The sequence below is a fragment of the Cavia porcellus genome, unplaced genomic scaffold, assembly GCF_034190915.1.
Source record: "Cavia porcellus strain 051 isolate PalLab524CR breed Dunkin Hartley unplaced genomic scaffold, mCavPor4.1 scaffold_8, whole genome shotgun sequence".
Lineage (NCBI taxonomy): Eukaryota > Metazoa > Chordata > Mammalia > Rodentia > Caviidae > Cavia > Cavia porcellus.
The window spans coordinates 40,387,800-40,410,942 of record NW_026947491.1 but is presented as its reverse complement, the minus strand read 5'-3'; the positions used below and the strand labels follow the sequence as shown (position 1 = coordinate 40,410,942).

The following is a 23,143-nucleotide window of genomic DNA, read 5'->3' as shown; positions in this document are numbered from 1 at the left end:
GTGCCCAGCATATTTCTCCAGCTTTTTTGCTTGCTTTCTGGATTTTTTTTTCACTTCAAAATAAAATGAAAAACAAAGACGTCCACGCTAAAATACAAAGTTTTCATTTTATAATGAACCTATTTCTTTATCTCAGCTGCTCTTGTATATCCCTCCCCCCATGGCTCATAAACACGTTGCTCTCTAAAAGGTAAATGGTAGATACCTATTCAGGTTGGAGAGGAAATTCTGACGGTGTGGAGAACATTGGCTACCTGAGTGGAAAAGTTGGGCAAAGAGGTCAAATTACAGGCGGGGGCCTACAGGGCTTCCAATTAGAGGCAATATATTATCACTTTCTCATTTTCACTTCCCATTTTCTTTTTTGAGGTGCTAGGGATGGTGCCAGGGCCTTCTACGTTATGTACTATGTGAGCATCCTACCTGAGCTGCATCTTCAGCCCTATTTCCCGTTTACAAACATTATAATCAACATTTCACTATTTTATCCAAAGGACTATGTGAAAACGAGAAGGCAAATGGTTGAGCCCCATTTTTAATGAGGCTCTGAGGTATATTGTTTACAGTGATGGATGACTGATAAGTAATAAAAACCTGTTTCCTTAACTCTTTTTCTCTCTTCCTTGCCTCGAGTTCTGACCTGGGCTTAGGGATCCCACTGGGGATCTTGAGTGGACAAGAGATGTGTTGCTGGGGGTTTTGGAGGTGTCAGAGCTTATAGGGAGGGTTGGGTCTGGAGAGGAAGCAGCTTCAGATACCTAAATTGTCGAGCCTTGGGTGAGGAAGCAGCTGCTTAGGGCAGGGCTGGACCGAAGGATGGGCTTGCACAAGATTGAGGGTCTAGGGAGAGGGCCTCACAGGGAGGCCAGGCTGTCTTTTTTTTCCAGCTGGGAGGAATGGTACCCTCTCCATAGTCAGACCCACCTACATCCTGGGAAGTAATCCTCCCTTCCTTTCTGGTTTCGCCATCATTTTAACACTCAAAGGGTTAAAGCAGCTTTCTAATGGGTTTTCCCATTTCCTTGGTAACTTGGGTAACTGCTCGACTGAGGGAAATAAAAGTCCCAAGCAATTTCCCAGTTCCTGTACCTAGCAGTACACTCCTTCCCCCCAGCAGAGTACTACCCGTGGGTAAAAGGTGCAGGGGGAGGGACTTTGCGAGTCGGCAGGTGCCAGGAAGGGGGGCCCACAGAGGTGGGTCCGGAGAGTGGCACGGAGAATGCCCCTTCTGTCACCCCCTTTCTGGGCTCTGAGCGCAGGAGGTCGAATTCGGGGCCACTGCCCCTAACAGATGGGGAAGAGGAAAGAAGTGGTGTGCAGGCAAGCAGGCCGCACACACCTGGCGCCTTGTGGAATGAAATCTTAATTAATTATTAAACTGAGTTCCCGCGGGAGGCAGCGGGGCCTTGGCAGGGAGGGTGGCCCGACGAGTGGGGGTAGGGCACGGAGGGAGGGAGAGGTGAGGAGTGGGTGCGGGGTGCGGGCCGGGGCCGGGGTACCCACACCACGAGGGACCGCCCTCGGTGGGAGGGGCGGGGCACACCCGCTGTGAGGGGTGGGTCTGCCGGCGCCGGGGACCCCCGAGTGAGGGTGGGAGTGGGAGGGAAGGCGGGGGATGCAGCACGCGGCTGGAGAGACGGGGAAGCGGGGCGCGGCCCCTTCCCCCGGGGTCTTGAACCTAGAACAGTGGCTGCTTGTTTCCCCGAGGCTGGGGAAGGGAGCGGCGGCGGAGAGGAGGGGGCGAGCGGAGGGAGGGGGCCATCCCGGGGTCTCCCCACCCTACCCGGCTGCTGGGAGGAGAGTGGGCAGCTCTGCCCCCGCCTCTGGGGAGGGGGAGGGGGTGCCCAGACAAAAGGAGCTTGTGCCTTTAAGGCGGGGAGTCCGGGAGCCGGCGGGGAGGGGACTTCTGGATCCGGGGTAGAGGGCGGCTGCGCTGGACAGCAGGGAGGGGGCGCCGGCCGCTCGGACGGCTGCGAGGCGGGCGGCACGGCAGGGACGCGCGGGCACGGAGAAGGACCGCGGGGCGGCCGGCCGGCCGGCCGGAGCCCGCGGGGGCGGCGGGGCGCGGGCGCGGGGCAGGCGCGGACCTCGGCGGGCAGGTGAGCGCGCGGCGAGCCGCGCCGGGGGAGGTGGGTGCGCGGGACCGGGCGGTGGGACTGGAGCCCCGGCGGCCTCCGACTGGAGTTTGTGGTGGGGACGGCGAGGCCCGGGATGGGATGGGAGGTCGCCACTGTTCCTGGGGCAGCGGCAGGCAGTGGGCTGGCCAAGCGAGGTCCTGGAGGAGATGGGGCATCAAGGTCTGGTCGGTCCACGGCCGACGCTCCCACCCTCGCTCCCCGCCGCGCTCTTCCCTTCCTCCACTCGCAGGAGTTTCCAGCCTCGCCTGAGAAGGAGAGAAGGCATGTACTGGGGGAGGGGCCGGCCTGAGGGTTTGGCAGCGGGGCTGTGGGTGAATTTCCGAGTTTGGGGTAGGGTGTGATTTGTGTTTAGAGGAGAGGGAGGCCTTCCGTTTGCGGGAAGCCCCCTGGTTACCCTTCACCCACACCCTAGCCCTTCGCGGTGAAAGGGGTGGTGGTGTCAGCCCTTCACCACCTGGAATCCTGCTGCAGGGTTGGCAGAAGAGCAGGCTTTATTTAGAGAAGTCCCAAGGATTGACTGAAAAGCCAAAGGTAGAATTAGGTGGTGGGAGACCCTTTCCCCATGTCACTTTCCCCCAACTAAAGCCCATCTGTGAGCTCTGCATCATAGTACATATTGTCTGGGGCTGGAAGTGGGAGCCTTTTGCAGTCCTTAGGAGGAGATAATGTGTTGGGCAAGGCAGAAAAAGGCAGCGCTGAACCCACAAATACAGGCCCTGGGGAGGCTCCTCTACATCTGGAAAGGCCTGGAATTGAGCCTCATGTCCCAGGATGGTGGGTGGTGCTGGCATTCTTGGGCTCCGCCTGGGCAGCGTCTTCTGCCATGAACTTTCTGAAATGGTTTTAAAATCCCTGGATCCTCCTTTGCCAACGAAGGCAGGGGCAGATGGCCCTTGGGGACAGGATGGAGAAGAATTGGCCACAAAGCGGATTGGGTGAAGCTGTGGGCAGAGCCATCCTTGGGGCTGGGCCTTGGCCTTCTCCAGACTCTGGTTGCAGCCTCCTGAAAGATCAGGATTTGGGAGGGACTTGAGGTCTGGGAGGCCCTGGGCCTGGGGCTGAATGGGACGTGGTTCCAGCTGTGGGACTGGTGGTGTCTGGAGCAGCTGATCCATGAGAGAGAGCAAGGAGACCAAGACTCGGGAAGAAGAGGTCAGAGGCACTGTGGGAGAGGGAAGTGAGCCAAGCTCCTGGAGCTCATAGTGGAGGGTTTCTGGACAGGAGTGCTGGGTCCTGACATGATGGCCTGGATGGGCAATGCCTGGAGTGAGGGCCAAGGTGGGATGGCTGCAGTTGGTTGGACATTTGCAGAGCTCTGAAGCCATCCCCTCGGGGATGCTGAGTGTTCTTGGAAGGGTCATGTGTTCTCCTGGACAGTGTTTGCCCCTTCCTCTGTGAGTATGAACCAAATGATAGAATGTGCTTCCAGGGCCCTGGGAATGTGGCCAGAAACAGGTCCTTTGGGATCAGTGGTCTAGGTTAGTTGCGGTGGGAGATGAGAACAAGGTAGGGGACTGACACGGGAGTTGACTGAGGCAAAATGTTAGGGAGGAGTGGTATGAAACCTGCTCATTCTGGATCCTGTCCCCAGCAGCTCTGGGCACAGCTAAGGGCACAGGCACTAATAGAAGCAGGCGTCTGACTGACTGGATGGATGATTGTTCTTGCTTATGATTGTTGGGTCTCTGTCTCTTGATAGTGGCAGAGTATTGTAGGATGTACAGAAGAATTAATGTTTATTGTATGCTACACGACAAGTGTATTAGATTTGTTTCTGAAAACCGTTATTCCCATTTTATACAAGAAACCGATGCAGGAAGCTACAATAACTTGTGCATAGCAGTGCTCTTGGGAAATAATCATGCTAAGGTTTGAAACCTGATCTCATGCCAAAGATCATGCTTCTCATGAAGTATTTTGAAGAGCCAGGCTTTCTTTGGTGACCTTTTCCAAATGCCAGCCTGACCAAAGTCTTGTATTCCTGATCTGTCTTTCCAGATGGGGCCATTAGTGATTGAGAGGTTGAAGGGCATGTGGCTCTGTGGGATACCGAAGGGAACTGACAGAACTTAGCGGAAGTTTAAACAGGGGTGGAGGTTTTAGGGTGTGTAGAGAAGTTCCCTAGCTTCCTTTTGCTTTGCCCTAGGTGTCACTCGGTGTCTGCTTCGAGTGCTGCTTGTCTGTCTTAGCATCTGGTTCTGTGGCCACCTGGGGCAGGTCTGGGTACACTTCCCACTCATACCCTAGTAAGTACACATGTTTATGCTGCTAGCTCAGCAGGTTTAAATAGCAGGGGCCCCTCAGGGTGCCCTGTGGGTATGGAGGAGTGTCACTGAGGTGGGGACACAAGCATCTGTGGATGTCAAAGCAGTTGTTGTGGATCCTCACATCACAGTTCATGGCATGTCCCTCCAGGAAACCTGGGATTTAAGGATTTGAGAATGATTCGGTTACCCAGGATCTCTGTAACTTGAGTCAACTGTATAAAACTGCCATTGACCTTGGTTTTTTTTTTTTTTTTTTGTGAAGACTTACATGAATTTAGGCATGTAAAAAGACCAAGACCTTGAAGCTTATAGGCATAGCAGCACATGCCTATAATCCCAGCACTTGGGAGGCTGAGGCAGGAGAATCATCTGGATTACATAGTGAGTTCAAGTTCAGCCTGAACTACATAGTGAGAGTCTGTGTCAAACAAAACAAAACAAAACAAAACCTTGAAAAGTTTTTTTTAAAAAAAACATAAAATACATGGGAGTATTCATCCAGCAGCCCTCCATGTACTCAGCAAATTTTTGGATCTATGCGGTATTGTAGATACTTCAGGGGACAAAACAGTCCCAAATTCCTGCGTTCATGAAGTTGACATTCTAATTAGGAGAGACAATGAACAAATAAGAAAAATGTATAGAATGAGAGTTGCTAGTAAGGGCTGAGGAGAAAAAGAAAGTATAAAACTGGAAAGAGAGATAGGAAGCCCCAGGAAAAAGAGAATTGCTATTTTAACTGGTGGTCAGAGAAAGCCTCACTGATAAGGAGACATTTGGGGCATGACCTGCAGGAACTTTTACTCCAGACTGTAGAATGGCAAGCACCAGAGTCCCAGGTTGGCCTGAATTGGTATATTGGGGACAGCAGAGAGGCTAATACGATAAGGAGCAGTGAGGAAGATGAAGAGTCAGGATTATCATTTTTTTTTTTTTTTGCCTTTTTCCTTTTTATCGGGGTACCGGGGATCGAACTCACAACTGCCTGCTTGCAAGGCAGGCGCTTATGCCGCTGAGCTAAATCTCCAGCCCCAAGTCAGGATTATCTTTATTAGTCAGTATTTCACTCTAGCCACTCCACACCCATGCTCTGGCTCGCTTCCTGTGTTTTCAACTTGCATTTATGGAGTTCTTACTGTAAGCTGGGCCCCGTATGTGGCTCCAGAGGTAAGATGCTGGACAACATAGAAAAAAATTCCTTCCTCACAAGGCTTAGAATAAGAGGGACAGGGGGAATATAGCTCAGTAATACAAACCCCCGCCTGAGTTCCATTCTCAGTAGCAAAAAAAAAAAAAAAAAAAAAAAAGTACAGAGATGCACATTAAACAAGGAGCAGATTAATTTGAATTGCAGTAAGTGTTATGAAGGAAATGTACAGAGGTAAATGGCACCAAACTTAGTCTGGGCCGGAGATAGGAAATCATCCCTGAGGAAGTTGCACTTCAGCTGTGACCTGAGGGAGAAGTTGAGTTTAGCTCGGTGCAGTGTGTGTGTGGCTGTGTGTGTGGATGTGTGACGAGGAAGGATGTGGAAAGAGATTCTCTTTTGTACAGAGGTCACCGATTGGCAGCTCATAGGCTGAACTCATTCCATAGATGTGATTTATTTGGCTTGCAGTGTTGAAAAATGTGGATTAGTTGCCAACATTTAAAAATCAGGAGTTGTGACATTGAACTCGAGAGGGGTTTTTTGTTTGTTTGTTTGTTCTTTAGCTTCTGTTGAAAACTCGAGCTCAGGCTTTGCTGGACAGTAGTGGTAGCTGTGCTGGTGCCCGTGGTGCTGGCCTCCGTAGCGTTGGTGCGCAGTCTGTTCCTCCCAGCTCCCTGGAGCCACGGGCTGCTTCATTTCTTGACATGGGTGCTTATGGTTGTCAGTACTGAGAAATCAGTGCCATTAAAGAAGAGGGGATTGTTTCGGGTGTTGGCTTTGGCCTCAGGTAAATCCAGTTTAGGATTTTGGATCTGGATCAAGTTTCTCTATCTCTCTGTTTTGGTTCTTGTTGAATGGAGAGGCCACTGCCTACTTTGGAGTGTTTTTTTTTTTTTTTTTTTTTTATGAGGATAATGTGTATGAAGCACCTAACTTGGCTGTGGGAAGTGCTTGGATAATGAGTTGCTAGTGGTGACAGGAGCCTGATGGTGGTATTGATGCCATCTCTTACCTTTTCTCCCAGCAGCATGTCATGGTTTAGTGGCCTCTTGGTCCCCAAAGTGGATGAACGAAAAACAGCCTGGGGTGAGCGCAATGGACAGAAGCGTGTACGCCATGGGACTCGGGCCAGTGGCTTCTGTGCACCACGCTATATGAGCTGCCTCCAGGATGCAGAGCCACCCAGCCCCACCCCTGCAGCTCCTGCTCGGTGCCCCTGGCAGGATGAAGCCTTTGTCCGGAGGGCTGGGCCAGGCAAGGTTAGGGAGCTGGGGCTGCGGGCTGTGGCCCTGGGCTTTGAGGACACTGAGATGACTGCAGCAGCAGTGGGGACTGCTGAGGTTGGACCTGATGTAGCAAGCAGGAATGGACGATCATGCTGGCGCCATCTGGTGCGGGTGTTCCAGTCAAAGCAGTTCCGCTCAGCCAAGCTAGAGCGCCTGTACCAGCGGTACTTCTTCCAGATGAACCAGAGCAGCCTAACACTGCTGATGGCGGTGCTCCTGCTGCTCACGGTTGTGCTGCTGGCCTTCCATGCCGCACCTGCCAGTCCCCAGCCTGCCTATGTGGCTCTGCTGGCCTGTGCTGCCACCCTTTTTGTGGCACTCATGGTGGTGTGTAACCGACACAGCTTTCGCCAGGACTCTATGTGGGTGGTAAGCTATGTAGTGCTGGGCATCCTGGCAGCTGTACAGGTCGGGGGCGCCCTGGCAGCCAACCCACACAGCCCCTCAGCAGGCCTCTGGTGCCCCATGTTCTTCGTCTACATCACCTACACGCTCCTGCCCATCCGCATGCGGGCTGCTGTGCTCAGTGGCCTAGGCCTCTCCAGCCTGCATTTGATTTTGGCCTGGCAGCTCAACCAAGGTGATGCCTTCCTCTGGAAGCAGGTAGGTGTGGAGGGCATCAGTGCAGGAACAGGGAGGGGGTTGGTAAGGCAAGGTGGGCGAGTCATGGGTGGAACCTGAGTACAGGGACATTTGGCTATGCCTGGAAGGTCAGATTTTTGAGGTGTGCCTCCACTTAGGATGTGGGCACAAGACACTGTGGAGTAGAAGGAACACTCCAGGACCCACCCCTGTGTCCTGTCCATAGGCTAGTTTCCAGTTCTTTGGCCCGAGACTGCTGAAATAATGCAGCCTTTAGACACACGGTGGGAGAAGGGGTGGGAATATGGTGGGCTGTGGAGTGGGGGGCAGTGTTGAGAAAGCAGGCTTTATCTGGGATGTGGCATCATTGTCTCCAGGTTGACCCCTGAAATTAAGGCCCTGGTGCCATAGGTGTTCTGCAGCAGGATCGGGAGGAATGAGCAGGTTTCAGATGGAGTTGGCAAAGGAAGAGTCACCACTCTTCTGGACCAGGGCCTTTTCTTGGGGGACAGGGAGGGCAGAGAGCTGGGGTCATTTCTCTCTTGGGCTTGGGATGATGTGTGGTTGGACTCTAAAAGAAAGGAGTGCTGAAAGCTGATGTCATCCTGTTCTTGCACACTGGGTGCCACTGGCCTGGCAGCCCTGCCTTGAGGTGCTCTGCTGGTGCTGGCTATTCTCTTGGGCTTGAGTGTGGGCTTGGTCTTACTCTATAGAGTGAGAATAAGGACTTGTCTGCTCTGTGGGATCTTAGACAATTGACTTCACTCTCCTAGCCTGATTTTCTTGGTGTGTAAAATGGGTAAAAGTACTGAGCGTTGCTGTTGGTGCGCTCCATCTCCTTCCCAGAGTGGAGTGGGACCCACTGGACAGGAACAGACAATTACCTGGGGACAGTGAACTGTGGGGACTGCTGCAAGGGCTTTTCAAGAGAGGTGCTTGTGGGTGTCATCTCAGGTCACCCTTGCCTGGGGAGCAAAGGCAAACAGCTGTAGGCACAGCCTCCTAGTCAGCATCAGTACTGAGTTGAGCTCTGCTTTGCTCCTTGGGAAGGGCCAGCCTTTGCCTTGCTGAGGCTTGTGTTCTGTAGCCCACTTTGGGCCCACCCGTGGGGAGGAAGTTGCCTGGAGCTACAGGGTGAGAAGCTGGGTGCCTTGGCATAAGGCCCTTCCCACCCAGCCTGTGCTCCAGGACAGAACGTACCTTTTTAAAGGTAACTTTATAGCATATTTGTTTGTGAAGCACATGCCTAAAGGGCACTATTGAACTTCTTAAAAGCCAGGTCCCTCTACCCTTGCTAGTCCCCCAACTTCTCTTCCAGGTTATTGTCACTCTGGGCTTTGGAGCCTCACTGTCCTCCTGGGACAAGGGAGCTCAGAGATGTTGCCTTCTTTCTCCCTTCCCCTCTGGCTGGCTGGTGGTGGCAGATTTCTTTCTTCCCTGCTCCCAGCTGGCATGGTTCCCAGAGCCAAGCCTGGCCTCTGAGTTGGGAGGCTTAACCTCAGAGAGGCCAGGGTTCCTAGCCTTCCGCCTCCTGGGGGTGTCTGACTATAGTTTCATCCCTGTGGGTCTAGGCTGACACATTCTTGGGGTGGTACAGAAAGTCATGCTGCCCCTGTGCCCATCTGAGGGGTCAGGGCTGCCCATACAGCCTCCTCTGATCTGAGAACAATTTTCTGCCCACTTGGGCTGAGGAGCTTCTAGATGGGGTGGCCTTGAGGCCTCCTCTTTCCTAGGTCCAGCCTAGTTCATGCTTGGAAGAACCACCTTTTAGACACACCAAGCAGTTTTACCCAGTGACCCCAGGCAAGCCGAGAGTCACCTCCAGTGGCCTGCATCCATTTTTTCCCCTCACAATTGGGCAGGGATGTGTGTGTGTACAGTTATTTCAGTCTCTCATCCCCCTTCCCCTTCCCTCCACCATGACTCACATTTTCCTCTTGGGCTTCTGGGGCCAGGAAGGGAAGTTGCCTGATTTGCTCCCCCCTTTCCTTCTATCCCACTGGGGACTATTCTTAGAAGCCCCAGAGGGAGATAGTGTGCCCCCTCTTCACCCCTGCTGCTGGGAAGGGAGCTTGGCTTGGTTGATTTGGGGCTCATATGCTGGTCTGGGAAGAGAAGCTGAGAGGCTGTTCTAAAGGGTCAGAGCTGGAAATGGCTAGGGCTTAGCCACACCAACCCCTCAATTTTACACATAGGAAACTGAGGTCCCAAAGGTTAAGGACTTGTCTAGGTCTGCAAGACTAGTTCTGGTTGGGGCAGTTGTGAGCTTTTCCTCCCTTCTCCCCAGCCAGAGCCCTGCCCCATCCAACTCCAAGTTAGGAGTTAGGAGTTAGGTTAACCCCTGAGTTTCCAGAAACACTGAGGCCAGCTTCCTTGGACGTGCTGCTCTCCAGCCGATGCTGCCAAGGATGACTGAAGAGCCAAATGTGTGTGGTTATATCTCAAGAGTTGGCTGGGGTTGGTCAGGCTGGGAGTGACACCTCATCCCATTAGGGGGGTGTTTGTGTCAACAGAATTGATGATTCCCAAGCTCTGAGACTGAACAAGTAATTAGGGTCAGTGGTAGGGAAAGAACTTGTAGAAATGTGGCATGCGTTAGCAAGTGGGATTAGGAGACAGACTTTGGAGTCTATCCTGGACTCAAGTCCTATGCCAGCCACACCACTTGCAGTTCTAGGCCATTTACTGAGCTCCTCCTTTTTTTTTTTTTTTTTTTTTTTTTTTGAGACAGGGTCTTACCATAGTAAGCCCAGCCAGGCTGACTGAGAACTCTTCTTGCCTGAACCTCCTGAATACTGGGATTACAGGCATGCAACCTCCTTTCCCCCTCCCCACAGCTAGTCCCCCACTTTTATTATTTTTGGTACCAGGGATCAAACTCACAACCTTGAGCTTGCCAGGCAGGCACTTGTGCCACTGAGCTATAGCCCTGGCCCCAGTCCCTCACTTTTAAAATGGGATGCTGTTACCTAATTCATAGAGTTTTAAGAACTACATTAATGTATAGAAAGAATCCATAGAATCTTGGTACATTCCAGGGAGCCAACTAACAAGCTATGGTAGTAATTATAATAATGATCATTGTTTTTCAGTCTGCAGGGCAGGAGATTTTATTTCCTCTTAAGAGATTTTATTTCCTGTTTGAGTTACAGATGAGCAAACAGAGACCCAAACAGAGATGAGCTGATTTGTCCTGGGTCACTCACAGGGGGACAGAGAGCTCAGGTCTCCTGGGTGCTGACCTGTAAGGAGAACCACATGGGGAAGGAGCCTTTTGTTTGGATGTTTGTGAGGCAGGATCATAGGGTTCTGGGGCTGGGTAGTGCCTGCCCTGGTTGATAATCCTGCTTGCTGAAGCTGTGAAATGATACAGTCACGGAGTGATTCCAGGCAGAGGGCTCGGATCTGGATTCCAGTGGGAATGGGAAAGAAAGATCGGAGGGGTGGAGGCAGCTTGGGGACAGACAGGGTGCAGACCCTGGCTTCCTCCCCAAGGAGTGAGTCTGGAAAGATCCTTGCAAGTTGTATGCACGTGTGTGTGTGTTGGTAAGTGGTCTTCCATCTGTCTATGCCGCCCTTCTGCAGCTCGGTGCTAACATGGTACTGTTCCTCTGCACCAATGTCATCGGCATCTGCACACATTATCCGGCTGAAGTGTCTCAGCGCCAGGCCTTTCAAGAGACCCGTGGTTATATCCAGGCTCGGCTGCATCTGCAGCATGAAAATCGGCAGCAGGTGGGGCTGCTTCCCTTGACTAGGATGCTCCTTTTCTTAGCCCCCACACACTTTTGCAGATTGGATCTGCTGCTTTATCCAAGTCTGTGGGATCCTGTGTGAATGATTCCCCCTGAACTACATAGATGCCCCCTGTGACACTAGGGTTCTGCCTTGCTGGAGGGTGTAAGAGAGTAGATAGTACATCTGGAGGATTGAGTGGGGGCTGACCAGAGAGGGCTAGGGGATAGATGTCTGCAGTGGGCTCTGGTTGGGTGTGTTTGTCTACAGTCCACAAGAGCTCAGGTCACCAGAGAGATGTGGGAGGGCTCTGGGAATGTGGAAGAATCAAGAAGATCAAAATATGGGGCAGAGATGATAGCAGTGCCCTGTGGAACCACTGGTCTAGGAGCGGCTGCTGCTGTCGGTGTTGCCCCAGCACGTTGCCATGGAGATGAAAGAAGACATCAACACAAAAAAAGAAGACATGATGTTCCACAAGATCTACATCCAGAAGCATGACAACGTTAGGTAGGGTGGGAATGGGAGAATGCCACGAGGGTGGGGTGAGGGTTTGGGAGTCCAGCTGCATAGCCCATCTATCCTTTGTCGTCATCCACAGCATCCTATTTGCAGACATCGAGGGCTTTACCAGCCTGGCCTCCCAGTGCACTGCGCAGGAGCTGGTCATGACCTTGAATGAACTCTTTGCCCGGTTTGACAAGTTGGCCGCGGTGAGGGTGCTGGGGCTTGGGGACAGTGTGCCAAGTGTGGTGAGAGCACAGCCTTGCTGGTGGCAGCTAGGGGTGCGGGGAGATAGCATCTGCAGTAAGGCTGGGTGGGTAAGAAAGTAAAGGTGACCCTTGCCTCCACCTCTTCCCCTTCAGGAAAATCATTGCCTGAGGATCAAGATCTTAGGGGACTGTTACTACTGTGTGTCAGGGCTGCCGGAGGCCCGGGCAGACCATGCCCACTGCTGTGTGGAGATGGGGGTGGATATGATCGAGGCCATATCGTAAGCAGTGCCCCATCCCCAGGCTTCCTGGAATTGTGGGTGCCCCAGACTGCTACTACTCTGACGTGTTCTCAGGAATTTTCCTACCTTGGCTTTTTCTCCATCTTTGAAATCTGTTACTGGGAAGGGGAATGGCTCTTTTTCTAGCCTCTGTGAAGACCCTTGGACTTTAGCCGTCTTAGAGGTGGGGGGGAACTAGGGCAGTGGGGGACTTAGGGCTGCAGAAATGCCAGTTTAGGAGACCAGAGGTGAGAATAGTGACCCCTCTTCAGCTGGCTCAATCCTACAAGACGCTGTGGCCCTTGCTGAACACAGCTCTCAAAGCTTTGTGCTTGAGCCCCTGTGCAGCCTTTTTACCATATGTAGCTTGTACTATGCTCCTGTCTCCTGCATCTGGGTCTGTCCGTGCTTACTGGATTGTTTGGGTTCTGGGCTGGGGGAGGGGAAGATTGTGCCAGGAGCTGATTCAGAGCTGCCTTTTTCCAGGCTGGTACGTGAAGTGACAGGTGTGAATGTGAACATGCGTGTGGGGATCCACAGCGGGCGCGTGCACTGTGGCGTACTTGGTCTGCGGAAATGGCAGTTTGATGTGTGGTCCAATGATGTGACCCTGGCCAACCACATGGAGGCGGGAGGCCGGGCTGGGTGAGTGGAAGGGTCCAGCCTGTGGGGTTTGGGAACAAGTTGGGAGAGCTAGGGTCTTACCTCCTGCCCCCTGCACAGCCGCATCCATATCACTCGGGCCACGCTGCAATACCTAAACGGGGACTATGAGGTAGAGCCAGGCCGTGGCGGTGAACGCAACGCATATCTCAAGGAGCAACGCATTGAGACCTTCCTCATCCTGGGAGCCAGCCAAAAACGGGTCAGGACCAGGGCCCAGCTAAGGGTTGGGGAGGCAGGCATGGAGAGGGACAGAATGTGTGTGTGTGGGCACAGAGTCTTTTTTTTTTTTTGTCTTTTTCCTTTTTATCGGTACCGGGGATTGAACTCACGACTGCCTGCAAGGCAGGCACTTATGCCGCTGAGCTAAATCCCCAGCCCCTGTCAGAGTCCTTCTTAAGGCTCCTCTTCTGACCCCGTACCCACATGGTCCACACAGAAAGAGGAGAAGGCAATGCTGGCCAGGCTGCAGCGGACAAGGGCCAATTCCATAGAAGGGCTGATGCCACGCTGGGTACCTGACCGTGCCTTTTCCCGGACCAAGGACTCCAAGGCTTTCCGCCAGATGGTGAGGAGCCCTCACCACCAGGACTTGGGTCTTCAATTTCTTGTCTCTCTTTATGTTCCATGTCCTTCCTGCAGCTTCCATTTCCATCTATGCTTTCTGACATCAGGGTCAGGAGAGATGATTTTATCCCAGGTGTCCCAAGTCCCCCAAAGTGTGTGTGTGGAATGGGGAGACATCCTAGATAGAGTACTAGGGAGGGAAAAATGTAACAGAGGTAAAGGTAGCTAGGCCCTGCACTTTACTCATACACTCTTATCTCTTTCTCTAGGGCATTGATGATTCCAGCAAAGACAAGTAAGTCAGGTTATTGGGGGGGGGGGGTTGAGGAGGGAAATGCCCTTGTGCCTTGGATGGGGCTGAGGAGCTGAGATCCTCTTTCCTGGGCCTTTGATAATATTGTGTGAGAGTAAGAACCATGCATGCCCACACGCCCTCTCCCTTTGCTTATCGTATGGCATGGCTCAGGCACCTTGTAAAATATACCTCCTGTCCTCAGCCGGGGTGCTCAGGATGCTCTGAATCCTGAGGATGAGGTGGATGAGTTCCTGGGCCGTGCCATTGATGCCCGTAGCATCGATCAGCTGCGTAAGGACCACGTGCGCCGGTTCCTGCTTACCTTCCAGAGGGAGGATCTTGAGAAGAAGGTTTGTGACATGGGGTAAAAGAAAAAGGGTCTGTGGGAGAAGCAGGTCCAGGCAAGGAAAGGTTGAGCAGGTGGTGGTTTTAGGCAGTGGCCAGGGACTACAGAGCAGAGGAGAATTCACATCAACTGCTTCTCCCCTTGAGGCCCCTGTAGGGCCCTGCCCTTGCTGTCCCGGCAGAGTCCAGGGCTCAGTTCAGCCTCTTCTCCCTCAGTACTCACGGAAGGTGGATCCCCGATTTGGAGCCTATGTTGCCTGTGCCCTGTTGGTCTTCTGCTTCATCTGTTTCATCCAGCTCCTCATCTTCCCACAGTGAGAGCCCTGCCCCCTTTTCAACATTTCCCAGACCTTCATAAATGCCAAGCAGGCCCCTGGCCCCTGCAGCCTGCACCCCTGCCTATACCAGGGTCGGGGACAAGGATGCCCAGATATTACTAACATTTTCCCTGGCCCTGCCCCAGCTCCACCCTGCTGCTTGGGATCTACGCCAGTATCTTCCTGCTGTTGTTGGTCACTGTGCTGATCTGTGCTGTGTACTCCTGTGGTTCTGTATGTAGAGGGACTTCCCTGGGGCTTTGCGGGTGGGCAAGGAAAGGGTCCTGTTGGGAGAGGGAGGAGAAGTTATGCCTCTCTTACTGGGCCCTTCCCTGGTTAGCCTTCCTTCTTGGCTCATGTGCCTTCTACCTCTTGGTCTGTCGCTATTCTAGCTATTCCCTAAGGCCTTACAACATCTGTCCCGAAGCATCGTTCGCTCTCGGGCACACAGCACCGCAGTTGGCATCTTTTCAGTCCTGCTTGTGTTCATCTCTGCCATCGCCAACATGGTAAGGATTGTGGAAGTACTCTTGCCTTTGCTCTGTGCCAGACATCACTTTGGCACTGGGAATGCAGGGGGAATAAAACATGTTTCCTACCCTCAAGGAACCCACTATCCTGGAGGAGGGGGAGGTTCACTCCAGTTTCCCCTCTCATTACCCCACTTGTCATTATCCCTGAGAACTTTGGCCATTGGGTATAAGATACCTGGGCATGACCCTTGCAATCCTTTCATTCCATGGTTAACTTGATATACACTGGCTTTTGCAGTTCACCTGTAACCACACACCTATACGGACATGTGCTGCCCGGATGCTGAATTTAACACCTGCTGACATCACTGCCTGCCACCTACAACAGCTCAATTACTCTCTGGGCCTGGATGCTCCCCTGTGTGAGGGCACCGCACCCACCTGCAGCTTCCCTGAGGTGTCCAAGCAGTGTTCAAGCAAAGGGAGATGTCCTGGCACAGTTACTAGTTTCTGTGTGCCAGGCCTAGTGATGGGCACTGGGGACCCAGAACTCATTAGAGTTCCTAACTCCAAGAGCAGTGAGGGACCCTGGCGTGGTGTAGGTTGGAGGCAGAGGGTGAAGGGTATTGGGGTTTGAGGGCTGAAGCGGGTAACACTGGTCAGGCAGAGGAGTGCAGGGCTTTTCCTGCCCTGGGAGCTGTGGCCTCTGCCATCATTCAATGCTGCTTCTACCATTGCCCGCCTCCCTAGTACTTCATCGGGAACATGTTGCTGAGTCTCTTGGCCAGCTCTGTCTTCCTGCACATCAGCAGTATTGGCAAGTTGGCTATGATCTTCATCTTGGGACTGATCTATTTGGTGCTGCTTCTGTTGGGTCCTCCAGCCACCATCTTTGACAACTATGACCTACTACTTGGTGTCCACGGCTTGTAAGTTTATTTTCATCCCCTCTAATGTCCCAGAAGTCTCAACCCTGCTAGTCACTGAGAACCTCTCTAGTGCCCAGGACCTTGTACCTTGGGAATGCTGCAGTTTACCCCTGGGGAAAGAAAGAGATGGGGGATTCCTGGCATGGTACCCCAAGGCAACACCAGTCCTGGAAATTCCTGTGTCTTTAGGCTAAACAATGAGAAAAATAATTCATATTTGCATGGTGCTTTCCTGCCTACTGTTTTAACCACCTGCTTATTGGCAGAGTCCTAGCTAGGAAGCAAAACTTCTGACTCCTGCTTGAGGGCTTTGGCTCGCATACCACGTTGGTTTTACTTGCCCAAAGCCCCATCCTTTGTGATACACGGCCATAGCTTGTTGTAGAAAACGCCTCTGGCGTTTACTGGGTTCAAATCCCTGCTCTGCTGTTCATTAGTTATGTAACCTCAGACAGGTGAGTTAACTTTTTGGAGCCTCAATTTTCTCATCTGTCAAATGGCAAACCCACCTTTATCACTGGATAGTGGTAAAGGTTATAGTAGCTAACACTTGTAAAGATTTACTTCATGCCAGGCGTGTGCTAAGCCTTGCATATGCATTACATAGGTCTGACCCATTTTTTTTTTCCTTTTTTATTGGTACTGGGGATCAAACTCACGACCGCCTGCTTGCAAGGCAGGTGCTTATGCCGCTGAGCTAAATCCCCAGCCCCTCTGATCCCATTTTTACTGGTGAGGAAAAAGGTTCTGAAGGTCTAAGTCACTTGTCCTAAGTCATACAGTTGGTAAGTAGTTGAGCCACTAAGTAGTTTCTCTTGACCTCTGCTCTTAAGGAGTTAATTAACAGAAGATAAGGCCCTGGTCCAGTGCATGACTAGTGAGTGATACGACTTGGTAGTGCAGTCTCTCTCTCCAAGCCTGCCCAGCCATCCAGGAAGCACCAATAAGTTCTCTCTTGTATCTTCCTACAGAGCTTCTTCCAATGAGACCTTCAGTGGGTTAGACTGGTAAGTGAGGGCTCTGGGACAGCAAAGGGTGAGGCTGGTGGATGCCTCGATCAGGCACCAAACACAGCTCCGCTTATCCTCAGCCCAGCTGTAGGAAGGGTGGCACTGAAATACATGACACCTGTGATTCTGCTGGTGTTTGCGCTGGCACTGTATCTACATGCCCAGCAGGTGGAGTCAACTGCCCGCCTGGATTTCCTGTGGAAACTGCAGGTGACTAGGGTGGGCCCTTAGGGGGCAGAGCCTTGTCCAAGCCAGAAATGTATGTCTAGCTTGCTAAGGCTCAGGGTGCCCTAAGGCCACTCTGTCCCATGCTGCCTTTGTGTCCATTCTCAGTCCCCTATCCAACCCTTCCTGGTCTTTCTGCCTGTTCTTTAGGCCTCATCTGTCTATGCCCTAGGCCACTACATCTACCCATTGTGAGTGTTGGGCAAGGGGTGATGGCTATGGTGTTTGCAGGCAACAGGGGAGAAGGAGGAAATGGAAGAGCTCCAGGCATATAACCGGCGGCTGCTGCATAACATCCTGCCCAAGGACGTGGCTGCCCACTTCCTGGCCCGGGAGCGCCGGAATGATGAGCTCTACTATCAGTCCTGTGAGTGCGTGGCTGTCATGTTTGCTTCCATTGCCAACTTCTCTGAGTTCTATGTGGAGCTGGAGGCCAACAATGAGGGGGTTGAGTGCCTGCGACTGCTCAATGAGATCATCGCTGACTTTGATGAGGTACTTTCCAGCTGGCTGGTGGTGGCAGAGTAAGGGGATTTGGGGACCAGGGGAGTAGAAGGAATGTTGAATGAGAAGGTCATAGTCGGAGGGGCTGGGTGGTACTTGAAGAAGGGGAGATTTAATGGGATCTAGAGATGTCATGGGTAGGGACAGTGGGATCGGAGACAAGAGCCCATGAAGGTGTCAGAGGGAACAGTCATCCCAGTAAGGCAGAGTCATCCCTGTTGGGGAGCAGAAGAGAACACGAAGATCTGTGGGAGATAGAAGAGGGACCAGATGTCTGAAAGAGGATAACAGTAGTGTGTGGACAGAAACCCAAGAGACCAAACAAGCAAGGTAATTCCCTTAATAGAGAAAATGGAAGCAAATGTAAGAAATTGTCCTGAGCATCCTGGTCTGGAATGAGCTGTTCACCATTCCAGAAGGAATCCTTTCCTTATTCAGGGGCACCACTCCCCAAAAGGTGAGGATTAGAATAACTGATGCTCAGCCTCCGTTTTGCTTATCTGGTGGCCATCACAGTTGACTTGGCTCCTTTATCCTGCGCTGACAGCAGCAGCTGGAAGCAGGCCCACACACTAAGATGAGGGGAGCTATTGCGACAGGAAGGGGAGGAAGGGAGTCATGGCAAGGAGTGAGGCAGGGCTCACTGGGGCAGGGCTGGGTTTGACCTCTTCTGCATTGCCCAGATTATCAGCGAGGAGCAGTTCCGGCAGCTGGAGAAGATAAAGACAATTGGTAGTACCTACATGGCTGCCTCTGGGCTGAACGCCAGCACCTATGATCAGGTGGGCCGCTCCCACATCACTGCCCTTGCAGACTACGCCATGCGGCTCATGGAGCAGATGAAGCACATCAATGAGCACTCCTTCAACAATTTTCAGATGAAGATCGGTGAGAGGGCCTGGCTCTTGGCAGCTTTTCCCAGGGCTGTTTAGGGGTGAAGCTGAGTTTATGGGCTGGGGTCACAGGTTCTCCATCAGGGCTCCTATAGGGTTCTCTTCCCTTCCATTCTCTATATTGTCCTATATACAGAGACCATTTACTGTGGGCCTACTATGGATTGGTGTCAGTCCTAGGTATTTTAAGTACATTAACCCTTCTGTTACCTGCTTTTTAAAGATGAGCTGGACATGGTGGCGCATGCCTGTAATCCTAGCACTCAGGAGGCTGAGGCAGGAGGACTGCCATAATTTGAAGCCAGCCTGGGCTACATAGTGAGTTTAAGACCAGCCTGAACTACATAGTGAGATCCTGTGTTTTTGTTTTTCTGTGGTACCAGGGATCGAACTCACAACCTCACACTTACCCAGGCAATAGACCCTGTGTTTAAAAAAATAAAAAAGGGTTAGGAAAACTATCTCAGCCAGAAAAGGTAAATGGCTAGGATAGGATTTGAAACTAAGCTTTTTGGGGCTGGGGATTTAGCTCAGCGGCATAATCGCCTGCCTTGCAAGCAGGCAATTGTGAGTTCGATCCCTGGTACCGATAAAAACGAAAAAGACAAAAAAAAAAAAAAAAAAAAAAAAAAAGAAACTAAGCTTTTCTGCACTCCAGTGCCTGTGTCCTTTTCTGTGGCTCGTCCGAGAAGAGATGTTTCTTCTCATTAAGTACTTACTGCTTCACACCAGTACTTTCCTGTAAAATGGGAATAATAATACCTGTGTTGGAGAGGTGGTGAGAGGGTGCAGCAAGGTAAAATGCTTACTCCAGTAGTTGGCACAGAAGAGAACCCTCAGTAGATTGACTACTGTTACAGTAGTTGTTTCAACTGAGGGAGGTTTGCAGCCCACTTGCCCAATTTTTTTTTTTTTGAGATACTTTGCTCTGTAGTTCTGTCTGATCTTGAACTGACTATGTAATGCAGGCTGACTGAATTTATGGCAGTCCTGTCTCCAGTCTCCAGGTGCTGCAGTTACAGATGTATACCACCATGCTTGGCTTTTTTTTTTTTTTTTTTTTTTTTTTGGTACTGGGGATTGAACTCTCAACTTCGTGCTTGCCAGGAAGGCGCTCTGCCACTGAGCTAAATCCCCAGCCACCCCCCCCCCCACTTTTTCATATGAGGTACTGGGGATTGGGTCCAGAACCTTCACACTGAGATACATTGTTTTAGTTTTTAATTTTGAGATATAGTTTTGCTAATTCACTAAATTGCCCAGGTTAGCTTGAATTTGCAATCCTCCTGAACTTTCCAGAGTGTTGGGATTAAAGGGACACATTATCATGCTAGCCACCCCCCCACCCCTGTACTGGGGATCGAACTCACGACCGCCTGCTTGCAAGGCAGGTGCTTATGCCGCTGAGCTAAATCCCCAGCCCCTGGTCTTCCATTTTTTACTGCCCTATTTGTGCCTCTACTTTTTCCTCTGGGCTTTCCTCAAGATTCCAGGAGGTGGAATGACTTTTTAGGCTGGCCCTGAAGCATTCACTAGTCTCAGTCTCTTGCCTTTCTTTCCACTTCAGGGTTGAATATGGGCCCAGTCGTGGCAGGTGTTATTGGAGCTCGGAAGCCACAGTATGACATCTGGGGGAACACAGTAAATGTCTCTAGTCGCATGGACAGCACAGGGGTACCTGACCGGATACAGGTGAGGGGGCTGTGAGGCAAGGATGGGAGGGGTATGGGTTCAGTGGGCTTCCATAAGTCTCTCTGCAGGACAGGGGCAGAGTGGCAGTCTTCTGTGGTGGGTGAAGCAAGGGTTGGAGAGGGGAGCTGCCTTGAATAGAGAACCCCTGGGCTTTTGCAAATACAGCAAGAAGGATTCCAGGCTAAGCAGGCTTCCCTCCCACTCCCCTAGGTGACCACGGACCTGTACCAGGTTTTAGCTGCCAAGGGCTACCAACTGGAGTGTCGAGGGGTGGTCAAGGTGAAGGGCAAGGGGGAGATGATCACCTACTTCCTCAATGGGGGCCCCAGCAGTTAGCAGGGCCCAGCTGCTGATTCAGCTCAAGGGACCAAGGTGGGCATTGAGTGGACTCCTTACTTGCTGGGTGGAGCTGTGCCAGGGGACTCTGTCTCCAGACCTCACTGATCACAAAAGGGAAGACCCCAGCAGATTATACTGGGACTGTGCTCGTCTGCCCTCAGACTGGTGAAAAGGGATACCAAGATTATGCAACTGACTTTCTTTTTCAAATGAGGTCGGGCTGTTTCTTCTCTTTTCTTCCAGCTTGTGGGAGCAAAAGGGAGCAGTACGGGCAGGGAGAGCCTTCCTGTCTGAGAAATTAAAATGGCAATTTGCCATGCCTACCCTTGTCTTGTCTGGACAACAGGCTAAGGGCTGGGTCTTTCCTTTCCCTTTTTCCTGGGAATATTTTGTACAAAGACTGGGACAGGCATGAGGAGTGCCTATTCCATATTTGCCTTTGCTATGCCTGTGTCCCCAGCACTAATCCTGGGTACTGCTAGTCCTAGCCAGGTCTCCCTCCTGGGCATAGGGCAGGATGGAGACCTTCTGAGGACCCAGCTCTATCTACATTTCAGGGGAATGTTTCCATTTGCCAAATCCTAGTCCCGTGATCTGTCCCCAAAGGGGAACAAAGGGACTGTGACAGTTCAGAGTTAGCCCCAGTTCCTACACATTCCAGGGGAAGGAGTGTCTGGCCTCACTGGTACTGTGAAAATGCCCAGCCAGAGGGCCAGCCTGTGTGTGGGTCTGGAGATTTCAATGATCAGAAGCTGGACATTCACCTACAGGTGCCAAAGAATGCAGGCAGCTAGGTAGGGGGATGGAGCCAGGCTTGATCTGAGGCTTAGCCATAGCTAGGATCAGGTCCCTTGGTCCCAGCACTTGCTTGCTGGCAAGGGGGCATGAAGCTTCTCTGCCCTTCTATTGCCAAATAGAAAAGGTTCAGGGCACAGAGGAAGATGACCCTGATCCCAAACCTGGCCTCCCAAGTCTCTGCCCCTGGGGAGGGCCTGTGTGTTTGTGTAACTGTGTGTGCATGTTGCTCTTTGCGTGCATATCTATTTCCCAGGTCTGTGTATGTCCTTGTGCTCCTGCTCCTCAGCTCTCCACCCAGGGTTGCCTCTCTTCTGTGGGCCTCTTGTCATCTGGGAATAAGGCAGGGTTTCCTATTTCAAGGGATGAAGGGAGATGCCCAGCTTGCACAGGAGCAAAAGGAAGGTGGCCTGGGGAGAGGAGTCCTTTTTGTGCCAAATCCCTAAGTGCCATTTGGGGCCATGTGTACAGTATGACTGTCTCCTTGCCTCAGGCAGGGACCCAAGTGCCTGCTTGAGCCTCAGTGCTCCATGCACTTGAACTGTCAAGGGTTTAGTGGGTAAGCAGAGGCTGAGGGATTTCCTGGGTTCCCCAGCTTATGTCCTGGGATATGTTATGCTTTGAGACTGGGGCAGCATGGGATCCTTTGAGGACCCAGATATTGGTACTAAGGGATGGGGAAGGGGGATCTTAACTAGGCTTTCTGGAGCCTTCAGGTTGAGTCTATAATGCTTCTCACTCCCAGTCCCCATGCAGGGGCTGCTGGAAGGGTTAGAAGTTGGACTCTATGGCTGGGAATGTAGCTCAGTGGTAAAGTGCTTGCCTAGCATGTACAAGGCCCTGAGTTCAATCCCCAGTACTATAAAAAAACAAAACAAAGCAAACAATCAAAGTTGGACTCTAAATTCCCTTCCTATCCTTGCTTTCCTTTTACCCTCTTTGCCTGCAGTCTCCTGGACTCTGGCCTGAAGTGGCTGGTGCCTTGGTTTCTCTCTATATACTTACTTAAGCCAGAGACATTAGCTCGAGTTTTGCTTGAAGATCATTTTGTCCTGTAAGTGTCTAGAGAAGCAGAGGAGAAAGGGGCTGGGGGGTGGGGTGGAAGGAGGAAGTATTGCCCTTGCCCCTCCTTATGCTCCTTCTGACACACCAGCTCCTCACAGAGGTCTGTTCCTGGCTTGGTACTGCCTGCCTTGGGGCTCTCCATGCATCAGCCAGTGAACCACCAGGCATTTCATTAGCCAGGGCAGAGAAGAAAAGCTAGCTGCTTCAGACAGAAAACTGACTCCCCTTCCATTCCCCTTCCCATCCAGCCATAGCCCTGGAGGGAAGGATTCCCTGGTGCCATGGGAAGAAAAGGAGGGTGTAAGTGAGCCAGAGTGGGAAGACCTCAGCCTTGGGTGATGTGTCTCTGCTTCTTGTCAGGTGGGAGGGTCCTGACCATACTCTGGCTCCCTGTACCGCAGTGCCAGTCTGCCCTTCCCCTCGGTTACCACTGGCCCTTTCCTCACCAGTTGTGGAGGAGTTGGGATGGGAGGCCATGGGCTTTGGTTTTATAATGTAACCACTGTGGGAGTGGGGGAGGGTGGTGTACTATGTATTTCAGTGAAATATTTAATATATTTAAATATCAATAAAATCAAATTCTTTGTAAAATTTCCTGTTCTCTGCAGCTGTTCTGGGCTCTGGGCTGGGTCAGAAGTGGCAAAGCCTGGTACAGAAGTCAACCTTCTGCCCCAGGGTTCTATGGGTTAGTCTTATCTGTGGTGTGAGAGCTTCTTGTGGCTTCTTTCCCGCCAAAGTGTATTTTCAGAGAGCATGATTGCTCTAGGCCGTTATCATCACGAGGCCTCAGGTGTGTTGCCAGATTTGTTATTCTGACCCTTGTCATTTGTGAGCTAAATACAGACCCCTGAGGTTTTTCTTCTAGGGCATTGGCCCCTT

General features: G+C 51.9%; 1 protein-coding gene across 6 annotated transcripts; it reads left to right on the top strand.

Annotated features, from left to right (window-relative positions):
• The first annotated feature begins 1,963 nt into the window (after window positions 1-1,963).
• Window positions 1,964-22,855, top strand: Adcy6 (adenylate cyclase 6). 6 transcript variants are annotated; one of them, XM_063254650.1, is made up of 22 exons: window positions 1,964-2,099; window positions 6,580-7,444; window positions 11,009-11,158; window positions 11,547-11,668; window positions 11,760-11,871; window positions 12,025-12,152; window positions 12,639-12,797; window positions 12,876-13,017; window positions 13,255-13,383; window positions 13,652-13,677; window positions 13,880-14,027; window positions 14,239-14,336; window positions 14,486-14,573; window positions 14,732-14,848; window positions 15,111-15,269; window positions 15,563-15,741; window positions 16,713-16,748; window positions 16,832-16,961; window positions 17,208-17,471; window positions 18,164-18,368; window positions 19,941-20,065; window positions 20,276-22,855. In XM_063254650.1, the coding sequence occupies exons 2-22, from the start codon at window positions 6,584-6,586 to the stop codon at window positions 20,399-20,401; spliced, it is 3,504 nt and encodes a 1,167-aa protein (XP_063110720.1). In that variant the 5' UTR covers window positions 1,964-2,099; window positions 6,580-6,583; the 3' UTR covers window positions 20,402-22,855. The 6 variants fall into 6 exon arrangements, with proteins under 6 accessions (XP_063110720.1, XP_063110717.1, XP_063110716.1 ...); XM_063254647.1 differs by having other exon boundaries at window positions 1,967-2,099; window positions 6,583-7,444; XM_063254645.1 differs by lacking the exon at window positions 1,964-2,099 and adding an exon at window positions 2,188-2,399 and having other exon boundaries at window positions 6,583-7,444.
• The last annotated feature ends 288 nt before the right edge of the window (window positions 22,856-23,143 follow it).

Bases quoted from the DNA above. Each gene is read 5' to 3' on its own strand.
- Adcy6 (XM_063254645.1), top strand. From the start codon at position 2,212: ATGGGATGGGAGGTCGCCACTGTTCCTGGGGCAGCGGCAGGCAGTGGG. The intron at 7,445-11,008 runs GTAGGTGTGGAG...GCCCTTCTGCAG, and splicing joins ATGCCTTCCTCTGGAAGCAG to CTCGGTGCTAACATGGTACT. The intron at 20,066-20,275 runs GTGAGGGGGCTG...CCACTCCCCTAG, and splicing joins GGGTACCTGACCGGATACAG to GTGACCACGGACCTGTACCA.